Source organism: Sinocyclocheilus anshuiensis, unplaced genomic scaffold (genome assembly GCF_001515605.1).
Source record: "Sinocyclocheilus anshuiensis isolate Anshui unplaced genomic scaffold, SAMN03320099.WGS_v1.1 scaffold615, whole genome shotgun sequence".
Lineage (NCBI taxonomy): Eukaryota > Metazoa > Chordata > Actinopteri > Cypriniformes > Cyprinidae > Sinocyclocheilus > Sinocyclocheilus anshuiensis.
In genome coordinates this window covers 31,996-43,098 of record NW_015552647.1, presented here as the reverse complement: position 1 = coordinate 43,098, position 11,103 = coordinate 31,996, and the positions used below count along the sequence as shown (strand labels likewise).

The 11,103-nt window shown below is 37.4% G+C and overlaps 2 protein-coding genes across 2 annotated transcripts in view; both read left to right on the top strand.

The window, feature by feature from the left end:
• LOC107666996 (protein transport protein Sec61 subunit alpha-like 1) overlaps positions 1-5,116 on the top strand; it is a 7,361-nt gene extending 2,245 nt beyond the window's left edge. The window contains exons 6-12 of the mRNA XM_016458549.1: positions 507-616; positions 1,151-1,304; positions 1,392-1,552; positions 2,293-2,490; positions 3,619-3,810; positions 3,901-3,977; positions 4,063-5,116. Of these exons, the coding sequence (XP_016314035.1) occupies positions 507-616; positions 1,151-1,304; positions 1,392-1,552; positions 2,293-2,490; positions 3,619-3,810; positions 3,901-3,977; positions 4,063-4,249 (1,079 nt within the window). The 3' untranslated portion in view covers positions 4,250-5,116. The remainder of the gene's footprint in view (positions 1-506; positions 617-1,150; positions 1,305-1,391; positions 1,553-2,292; positions 2,491-3,618; positions 3,811-3,900; positions 3,978-4,062) is intronic.
• A 1,518-nt stretch (positions 5,117-6,634) lies between these two features.
• Positions 6,635-9,953, top strand: LOC107667035 (ER membrane protein complex subunit 3). Its single transcript, XM_016458615.1, has 9 exons — positions 6,635-6,738; positions 7,292-7,482; positions 7,576-7,633; positions 7,719-7,812; positions 7,914-8,018; positions 8,125-8,206; positions 8,289-8,368; positions 8,915-8,997; positions 9,135-9,953. The coding sequence occupies exons 2-9, from the start codon at positions 7,328-7,330 to the stop codon at positions 9,261-9,263; spliced, it is 786 nt and encodes a 261-aa protein (XP_016314101.1). The 5' UTR covers positions 6,635-6,738; positions 7,292-7,327; the 3' UTR covers positions 9,264-9,953.
• The last annotated feature ends 1,150 nt before the right edge of the window (positions 9,954-11,103 follow it).

The window sequence follows — 11,103 nt, the reverse complement described above, 5'->3', positions numbered from 1 at the left end:
TGTTTGTCATTTCTCCGATCACAAATTCAGACATGGTTTTATGTTTACGTGGCACGATGCAACGCGTAAAAAGACGGTATAAGTCATTATAATCCATAATTATGTCCCCACTGGATGCAACGAATGCCTCGTTTATAATGGGTTTTCATGTTTTTGAATCATCGCTCCGGCCAGGCAGGGCATCATCACAGTATGGTAGGGGTGTAACATTTTGAGGTATTCAGCCAATCATAATGCACTGGATAGCTGGCCAATCACAGCACACCTTGCTTTTCAGACCGATGAGCTTTGTAAAAATCGACGCGTTTCAGAAAGGCGGGGCATAGAGGAGAAACAATAATGTACAGTATGTGGAAAATAATGTGTTTTTTGAACCTTAACCCGCATAAACACATTTCATTACACCAAATACACCAAATAATGTTTTTTTAGCAACATCATATGACCCCTTTAATGCCATCATTGCATTTGTTTTAAGATATCTAACTGTGAGATCTTCCCACCAGTTTTTGGTATGATCATCACCATTGGTCAGTCTATTGTGTATGTGATGACTGGCATGTATGGAGACCCTTCAGAGATGGGTGCTGGAATCTGCCTCCTCATCATCATCCAGGTAAATTCACATTCTTTCTGTGTGAAATATTTAGACACTTTAGTGATAAACTGATATATTTGTAAACCGATAAGTTTATTCAGCCAATAACATTCTCTGCTCGGCCATTTAACCTATACGTTCGGTTCCAAACGAATCTCATTTAACGCACATTTTCCATTTTCAGTCATTATTGTGTACATTAAATTTTAGTACTCCTCATTCTAGAAATGATCATTGACAATGACCATTGAAAGACATATTGGATCTGTATGTGCCTTTTGCCTTATTCTCTCCCTAGCTTCCTTCAAGTTATTGGACTTTGCTCTGTTTATCGTAGTGACCTTTGCAGGCATTGTTCAAATAATCTTGTCTGTTTGTATTTGCATCTGCTATCTACACAAATGAACATCATTATAAAAAGACTGACTGATCAACATCTTGGATCTCCTCAGTCTTATCTTGGGATTTGTTTTGTGAAGAACATTATCCATTATCCTTTAGTTAATTAGGCTATGTTTGATCAGTTAATATTGATTTGTATATTCTTTGTAGTTGTTTGTGGCCGGTCTGATCGTGTTGCTGCTGGATGAGTTGCTGCAGAAGGGTTACGGATTGGGCTCTGGTATTTCTCTCTTCATCGCCACCAACATCTGTGAGACAATCGTGTGGAAAGCATTCAGCCCAACCACAGTCAACACAGGAAGAGGTTTGTGTTCAGGATGTAGCATCTTGTTTTGAACCATTCTGTGGTGTCTTCAGTGATGCTGACTGAATTTTGTTTGTGGACGTACAGGTACTGAGTTTGAGGGAGCCATTATTGCTCTGTTCCACCTGTTGGCCACTCGTACTGATAAAGTGCGAGCACTGAGAGAGGCCTTCTACAGACAGAACCTGCCCAATCTCATGAACCTCATTGCTACAGTCTTTGTCTTTGGAGTGGTCATATACTTTCAGGTTAGTGGGTTATTGCATAAAGGTGTGGTCACATTGGCAAGAGAAGTTCCGTAGTGATAGTGATGTAAGAAGCACAACACGCACATAAGTCACTTTCAATCCAAGTAGGTTTTGGTTGCTAAATGCAGCAAATTCATGTGAAATGAGCGAAACTAGTGTGGGGAAGTTTTTCACCCTCACACAAAACTCCAGATTGTGCAGATTCCTATTGGAATGACTGGGTTTTGCCTGTGAAAATGCCCTCACCTTACCTTCTGATATGGCTCGGTGCAATATTTAAAAAAAACAAAGCCTTCGATTTAATCAAACACATACATATTCATCTCTGCACTGCATAATTCAGAGTGAAGGGTGACCTTGTGTTCTTTTAAAATGCAAGCAGCTCATGATCCACTGTTTAGTGTCTCACAGCAGTTCAGTTCACAGTAAATGCTGTTCCAAAGGAGCTCTGCATCTGCTCATGGTTTGGGTCACTTATAATGTGCATTTGTGCTAACATCCTCCTATACCTGCTATAAGAAGTGCTTGTAAATTGGCTGGTTGGTTTAATTTTTGAAAATGAAGAAATTAAGTAAATATTAGTACTGTAGTTTTACTCTATTAGTATAATAGTTCTCAAATCGTGAAGCTCTACCTGTCTGAGTTTTTCCTACAGATGATACCTTGAATATTACGGTTTAATTATAAATTATCCAAATTTCAAGTATTAGATGCTAAGTATATTATTTCTTGCTCCACAGGGCTTCAGAGTCGACCTCCCTATCAAATCTGCACGTTACCGTGGCCAGTACAACACATATCCCATCAAACTGTTCTACACCTCCAACATTCCCATCATCCTGCAGTCTGCACTGGTGTCCAACCTTTACGTCATCTCTCAAATGCTCTCCACTCGCTTCAGTGGGAACTTCTTGGTCAATCTGCTGGGGACTTGGTCGGTAAGTGACTTGTTTAAACTTTCCCATATTTGTGTTGTCTGAAGAGTTTGTATTTTTATTTTTTTTTATTATTATTTTTTTTTAGTTTGAACATGCTTTTTCACTTGCACTTATAAATAGTGAAATACATTTTTAAAATAACTTCTGTGACTCAAAAGCCCCCCATTGTCCAACACAATATTCAAAATATAATTATAGGGTAATTAATTGACAAAGCTGCTTGTTTTCAAATATTTATTCATATAAACTGGTAGTATTGATATATTAAAGTAAGTAACTATTGGCGCTTTTCCACTGCGTGGTACGACTCTGCTCGGCTCAGTATGGCACGGCACGGTTTGCGTTTCCACTGCACTTTAGTATCGCTTTAGAGTGGGCGGGATTATTCACGTCATTAGTTGCGCCGCCTCTACTGCCGCGACTCCTGAAAAACTTTTTCATTCCGCGTCGCCCCATCAAGCTCTCGCTGGATCCGCTCCTCTGCTATCAACAAGAGGAACGTCTGTACTTCCTCAACAGACAACGATCCTTCGCTGGCTGTGCTGATTTAAATCTAGCGGTTCTGTTGTGTTTGTCACAAGTTCCGTGACGCAGGTAGTGACGATTCTCTCCGGCCAATCCGTGATCAGCAGAGTTTACACAGTCACGTTTTGGTAACTGTACGGTTCACTTGGAACCTCAACCGAGGTGGTACTAAAAAAAGTACCAGGTACTGTACCCAGTGGAAAACCCCCCAAAAGTGAACCGTACCAAGCCGTACCATGCAGTGGAAAAGCGCCATATGACTCCTTTTGTTTCAAGAACTGTATATTCTTCAATAAAATATGTTGTTGTTTTAAATTTAGTATTTAATTTAGAGTCAGAACATGTTAATAGTAATAAATTATTTTAAATAATTCTGTGGCCCCTTGTAAGTTGTTGAGGCCCCTCTTTTAGGCCCCGACCCCCGTACATGTTTAAAATGATGTACACTCACACCAGGTGAAGATGAAGTTGCTGTTTTGAAATTTACATGACCATTTGAATGCTACTCATGTTATTTTGTTTATCAGACTCTGAGTTTTATAACAAATTATTTTATAAAAATACTTTGTGCACCTATAAAGTGTGTGTTTTTTCGGTTAACAGGATTCTTCAAGTGGAGGGCCAGCTCGTGCTTATCCAGTAGGTGGTCTGTGTTACTACCTCTCTCCCCCAGAGTCTTTCAGCACAGTACTGGAGGATCCAGTCCATGCCATCACTTACATCATCTTCATGCTGGGATCCTGTGCCTTCTTTTCTAAAACCTGGATCGAAGTGTCTGGATCCTCTGCCAAAGATGTAAGAGCATTAGACTGTTCCTGCTTATTGATTACACTGAGCTGCATTGTACAGTCGACTTATGGCATATGTACACTTTGCGTTACTTAGGTCGCCAAACAGCTGAAAGAACAGCAGATGGTTATGAGGGGACACAGAGAAACTTCTATGGTCCATGAACTCAACAGGTAATACATACAGAGCACTCAAACTTAATTAGACTCAATGAATCAAACATAGAATAACTAAAGCTTTCTTTAAATGCTCGTTTAGGTACATCCCCACAGCTGCAGCTTTCGGAGGCCTGTGTATAGGTGGCCTCTCAGTCATGGCTGACTTCCTAGGAGCCATCGGCTCAGGAACTGGAATCTTGTTGGCCGTCACTATCATCTACCAGTACTTTGAGATCTTTGTGAAAGAACAGAGTGAAGTGGGCAGTATGGGTGCTCTCCTCTTTTAGTACGGCCCTCTGTGACCACATCAGACTGACTGAATTATGAGGTTAAGTTCTTTTATATGATTTTTTTTTTAACGCACAAATTCAGTGTTCTACATCAAGGATTTGCTCCCACTGTGCATCTGATCCTGACCTGTAGTGGCTCGCTTCGCATCAGAGTTGCAGAGTGAATTGTATTCTGTCCTCTTGGGAAAAATATGGCAGCTTGATATCTCTGTATTAAGCATGGGAATGTAACCATTCTTCATTTTCACACTTTGCACCAATCTCCCAAGCCAGTATCTATATATGGGTGTTTCTGATTCCATGTAATTCCATTCAGTAATGCATAATAGAAGTAACATGTCCAAACTTGATCAGCCTTTGACACGCCCTGAACTGAATGTCTCGGTACGTGAGCGCAATGTTCTATCATGGCAATGGTTGATTTGGTGTAAATAAAAAGATTTTTGCAGTGTATGTGTGGGTATGTGCACATCTGCCTGTTGCATTTTGTGTGGACTGAGTGTGTGATAACATGGGATTGGTTGTTAAATTTGCCCAAGTTTATCAATGCCATTTCTTTGAGATTTCTGCATTGGTTTGTTAAAATTGCCAACAGAGTTTCTGTTATATGTATGTTTGTTGTTTTCTTCCTGTATTTACAAGCTGTTATAAAACAGTTCTATGTACTTCAGTCACACTACTTAATTATTTCTATTATCGACCCTTTTAGATCTGCTTAGCTGTGGTTTCTTTTAGTGGACCAAATGCTACAGAAACTACCTGTTAATGAATATGCCAGTGTCGATATGAGAGGATGTGGGTTGTAAAAGAAGAATGTTTCATGTGTTTTCTTATACAGGCCACAGTATTAAAATGTTGCGAATACTTTTGGAGTTTTGTTCTTTCTAAATTTTGACAATTTTTTTTTCTAGCAGTTTTCTAAAGCTGTTGTTAGTTGAAGACAAAAGACTGTTACTGTAGTCTTTAGAGTGGAACAATTTCTGTGCAGAGCCCCCATGGCTACCACATTTCATTAATTAAAAACAACAACACGATCATTTGTCACCATTTTTTCTTAGTTTAATGTGATGTGCTTTAATGCGATGTATTATGCATGATAATTAAACAAGTTGCTTATGTTCATAAATTCTTATTTGATACTCGTGTCTGAGATGTATTTGGGGTTCAGGACATACTATACTATTCTTTCAGATGTAATGTCAAAAATCAGGACGATTGAATATTTAATGAAAAATGTATAAAAAATTAAATGTAATCGATTAAGTATTATATTTTAAAATACACTAAACTGTAATAACTAGGGCAGTGCAATTACTAGAAAAACAGTTTCGATTTCGGCCTCCAACGATTATGAAAACACAGTAATCGAGACAAAACGATTATTGCGGCCCATTCCGCCCCCTTTTCCAGCGCTGCGCGTTCGTTCCTCCAAGCCCAATTTCACGTGCAAATCAGACAAATCATGTAACGTGTCTTTTGCAAAATGGGACGTGCTTGGTTTATATAAGTATATGTATTCATGTTTTTAAAAGCGTGAAAGAGAACTTGCGCTGCTCCTCAGGAAGATATATGCGCTCAGAGACGGAACTGAACACGGACGTGTAAAGTCACCTTTTAGCTCAAGATGCGCGCCTAAACGATCAAATACACGCAAAAATGTGTCAAAATGCGGCGCTTAGTGATTATTCATGTATACCATCGTCGGTCATGTAATAAATGAACGTAAAGATTTGAGAATGAAAATACGCGTGTAACCGTAAATTGGATCCGTGCGGCTCTTAAAGTGACAGCGGGCTATTATCTTTAAATAAATCACTCATATAATGTTTTGGTCATATGGCCCCCTCATAATCGTGTTAAATAATAGTGATTACAATATTGACCAAAATAATCGTGATTATGATTTTTGCCATAATCGAGCAGCCCTAGTAATAACTAAATAATGTTATGCTAATATTCATTTATTTAATTTTATTTATGCTAATGATAATTATAATTTTAATTACCTTAATTTTTATTGATCCTATTGTCCTACGAATTGGGTAAATGAAGCTATTTTTTCTATAATATACATATATGATAAGCGGCATAAAAGTGTGTGCGTGTGTGTGCAGTGCATATTTTTATATTAATATATTAGTGTTTTTCTATACCAAAAACAGTGTTTTAACGAAAACGGTTCAAATAGGACAAAAGAATGTTAATTGTCGTGATATAGCAGTCATAAACATAAACATATACATATATATTTATAATAATACTTATATATCCTAATTATATTTTACTGACACATTGATTTGATAATTTAGGTCAATTTGATATTTGAACTTTAATTATGAAAATGTTACAGAAATTACTTTTATTTTGAAACACTTCTTTGGACGTGCGTTCACACTTCTTTGCAGCAGCAGCGGCTCGATGGTGTCGCATCCTGGTTCGAGTTGTTATCGGGCTTTGAAGAGATAAACCGCAATTTGTATACGAGAGTAGGTACAATACGTTTATTATGTTAAAGTCTCAGTTGTCGCAACATGTAGCGTCGAAAATATAGCATATGCTCGGTGCGGGTGTGTAACGTTATATGTCAAAAAAGATGTCTCACCACCCTTAGCCTGAAAGAAGGTTGTTAGCAGCAAGCTAACCCTGATGTGTCGTTACAGTGGGTGGATTTCAACTGAAATCTGAAGCACCTGCTTTTCTCTTTCTGTGTTCTGTAATAGATAGAGACGAAATAGACATGTATACACTTGACATGAATATGAACAAATGAATTGGAAATCGCTCCGTGAATTTAAGCGATAAATGTACCATATGGCATCCTTATGAAGCAGATTTGACATTTAACCTTCATCAGGCATTTGAGGGAATCGAGTTCTAGCTTATTATGAAAGTATCAGTGCTGTCCTTTCATATACATGTACTACTATTCATTAATCCATAATGGTTCACGATGATCTGCTAGTTATTTTGAGTGTAACTCTGGGTATTAGATTATACGAGTCAAAGAGATTACTAGATCTCATTGTTTGTCTGTTTCAGGGTGGGCATATCCCATCAACATCCCTTCACTAAAGCATGGCTGAGCCCGAGCTCCTCCTGGACTCCAATATTCGTCTTTGGGTTGTGCTGCCAATTGTGTTTATTACTTTTCTGGTTGGAGTGATCCGCCATTATGTCTCGATTCTGTTACAAAGTGACAAGAAGCTCACCTTAGAGCAGGTTTCAGACAGGTAATTTTCACTGGACTGTTTCATTATCTATCCACATGTTTTGTGCAACTCACAAAATGTTACAAAATACTAAAGATCACATTCTCTACACAGCCAGGTTCTCATCAGGAGCAGAGTTTTACGGGAAAATGGAAAATACATTCCTAAACAAGTGAGCCCCTGCTGTCTTTTTTGTGTCTTTTACTTGAGATGTTTCCGAATTACTAAAACGGAAATGCTATCTCTTTCTAAAATAGTCTTTCTTGATGAGAAAATTCTACTTCAATAATCAAGAAGATGGATTTTTCAAGAAGACCAAAAGAAAGGTGGTCCCACCATCTCCAATGACTGGTGAGTCTCAGTGGAGGTTCTTTTATGCACATATTATATCATAAAATGACAGTCAGGATTGAGTGAAAATATTAATGTGATTACGTTATTTGCTCAATTAGATCCTAGCATGTTGACAGACATGATGAAAGGCAATGTGACAAACGTCCTGCCTATGATCCTTATTGGTGGTTGGATCAACTGGACCTTTTCTGGGTTTGTCACAAGTAAGAGATACCATTTTTTTCATTATCAAATACGAGAGTTTGGCTACTTCTAGTTTATTCTCACTGAATTTGTCTTAACCCATTTGTAATTCTGTTCTCTTTCAAGCAAAGGTACCGTTTCCTCTCACACTCCGCTTCAAGCCGATGCTGCAGCAGGGAATTGAGTTGCTCTCTCTAGATGCCTCCTGGTTAGTGTTCTCAAACCCTTGAGTGTTCTTATTTCACTCAAAGCTGTGTCTTTAAACAATCTTGTGCTGTATACATCCACAGGGTGAGTTCAGCATCTTGGTATTTCCTGAATGTGTTTGGTCTCAGGAGCATGTATTCTCTGATTCTTGGACAAGACAATGGTAAATAACTTTACTGATGTTCCATTTCAATACGCCATAATTTTGACCTACTCCAGTGGTGATGCCACGTTGTAATATTGATCTAACTATTGTCAGTTGTCTGCTTTTGTGTTCTGGTCATTTTGCCCCAGAGAGGAGGATCTTTTTCCTGAAATTCTTTTTCTCAAAAAGTAAATTGAGTAAACTGAGATGTATAAGCTCAGATCAGTGAGGCTTACAACCAATACAAAACCTGTGCTAATTGAAAAAACAAGTTGACAATAAGATCCAGATAAGGTGATAATAATATAGCATTTGTAAGCAATTTTTAAAAGGCTGGTCATTTTTGACTTGGAACACCAGAGTAGGTAAAAGATTTTTAGCACAGCACAAGGGCTAAATTTGTGTTGCACTAATAGCTTTTGCCTTTAAACATTTAGCTTAAAAATCATTTGAATCATTTTAGTATTATAATCCTATTTCTTCATGTTGCATTTGTATTATTTAATTAGGGTAGGCCCTGTATATAAAGTACGTATGCAGTTGATATTCTTACATTTGCAACAGGTGCAGATCAGTCTCGCATCATGCAGGAACAGATGAGTGGTGCTGCAATGGCAATGCCTGCGGACACAAACAAAGCATTCAAGGTATCACAAATTAGAAGCTGCACACTAATCTTTTTAAATTTACAAAATATTTTTTTTGTTTTATATATTATTTTGAGGCTGCAAACTTTCATTTATTTATTTTTTTTTATATTTATGTATATGAATGTTGTTCTTAGGCGGAATGGGAGGCTCTGGAGTTGACGGATCATCAGTGGGCCTTAGAGAATGTTGAGGAGGATCTGATGAGTAAGGACTTAGACTTGTCTGGGATGTTCAGCAAAGAGTTGCCAACGGGCATCTTCTAAGTGCCTGTCCACTACTGAGAGGTTTTGAAGGACCTCACTGAAATAGAAGAGTGAATTGTCAGACTGGTTTTGGGAGTGACAAAGTGCTTCCCTTCAGATTTTTTCTTTATCCAGAAAGTGCCATAAACCTCATTGCAGACATATCACATTTTGTGTAATATGCATGCACCATTCCATCCATTATTAATTTTTGCTCAGACGTAAGTGTCATGGTGTGATAAAGCTTTAAGCTTTATCGATTATCTCTTGCAACTGCATTCATACAACGCAACAGAAACATTACAGAGCACCCTATAATGTCACGTGTGGCCTGGTTTTCTTGAAAACATTCCCTGATGATTATTGCTATATCTTCTTTGTTTTTCTTCTAACACAATTAAATTTTTTATTTTATGAGCCCCATTTTCTTATTTTACTAGGACCATTTGATTGTTTGGACCAAGTAGGCAAAAAGGAAGTTTTAGGAAGTGATGACATTTTAGAAAGTGGATCAGACCATAACATAGGTTCAGTTACCTAAATAGTATGTTCCTAAATTTACTAGTGTATTAGATGCTTTTTTTATGGTGCCAATACACCTTGCACTGAGTATGTAGTGAAAAAGACATCCTCATTACAGATTAAGATTTAATGGCATGTTTAATGTATTTATTTTACTTTTGTTAAATGTCATTTTTTGGTTTTGTTAAATAAATGTTCCTCACTTACTGTATGTGTACATTCTTAATACAGCTGTTTTACTAAATAGTGATGCACTGTTCTGTATTTTATTTTTATTTTTTATATTTAATTTATTTTTCTACCACTGTTGAAGAAAAATGTGTCCATTACAGTAAACAAAATCCTATTTGACCCCATTTAATTTTTAACATCTGATTGTGCAGATTCATTAGAGAACGCTGTTTCAAAGAAAATGATAGGCTACTTTATTTATTCATGTTTTTTTTTTTATTTATCAAAATGACGGTTTTTTTATTTTACATTTTCTATTTATGCAAAGACCTGAATATGGTGGATCTTCTCTATTGGTCAAACACCCACTCTTTATAATCGAATAATAATTTATAGCCAAATATAATTGGTATTTACATTAAACAATACTAACATGTATATTTCTCAAACAAATGTTATCTTTTCAGAACATTTTAATTAAATGCTATTTAATAAAACTAATTCTGTATTGTATGGTATGTCGTATTTCCAGGGGCCAGTTGCATAAACTTAAGACTGTGTCTTAAGAACAAGTTTGAATAACTAGCTGTTAACCAAGTGGTCATAAAGTATTACTTTTTGGATTTAACTGACCTCTAAATAAATAAGCAGTATGCAACCGGCCACAGTAATCGGACATGTGCCAGAGCAGCCGTTGTCTGGACAGTGAATCAACCAAGAATCGCTGGAACCAACCAAAATCGAAATTCGAATCAGAATGAAGATTCGTTCATTGATCGGACATCGGTTTTCTTGTGTGGGTGCCATTAAATTAAACCAAATACGCTATCCGAAGCTCAGTATAATAGGAAAACAATTTCGGCGACACTTTAGCAACGGTCCTATCAGTCGAAAAGTATTGTAGCGGCTGACAGGAATACATTAAGCTGTCAGGGATGCGGAAACCAAACATCTTCCCAGGGCCCAAATTATTTATAAAGGACACTAAAATGTATGAATTATCCGCCTCTCCTTGTTCATGTGGCCGAGTATGCATGTAACTTAAAAAGGCCCAGCAGAGGTTGTACTTCCTTCGCCAGCCGAGGAAGTTCAACCTGTCACAGGAGCTGCTGAAACAGTTCTACTCCGCCATCATTGAATCCATCCTCTGCACTTCTATAACTGTCTG

Coding starts and splice junctions, on each gene's coding strand:
- LOC107667035 (XM_016458615.1), top strand. CDS start 7,328: ATGGCTGAGCCCGAGCTCCTCCTGGACTCCAATATTCGTCTTTGGGTT. Junction 7,483..7,575: donor TTAGAGCAGGTTTCAGACAG/GTAATTTTCACT, acceptor TTCTCTACACAG/CCAGGTTCTCATCAGGAGCA. Junction 8,369..8,914: donor GATTCTTGGACAAGACAATG/GTAAATAACTTT, acceptor CATTTGCAACAG/GTGCAGATCAGTCTCGCATC.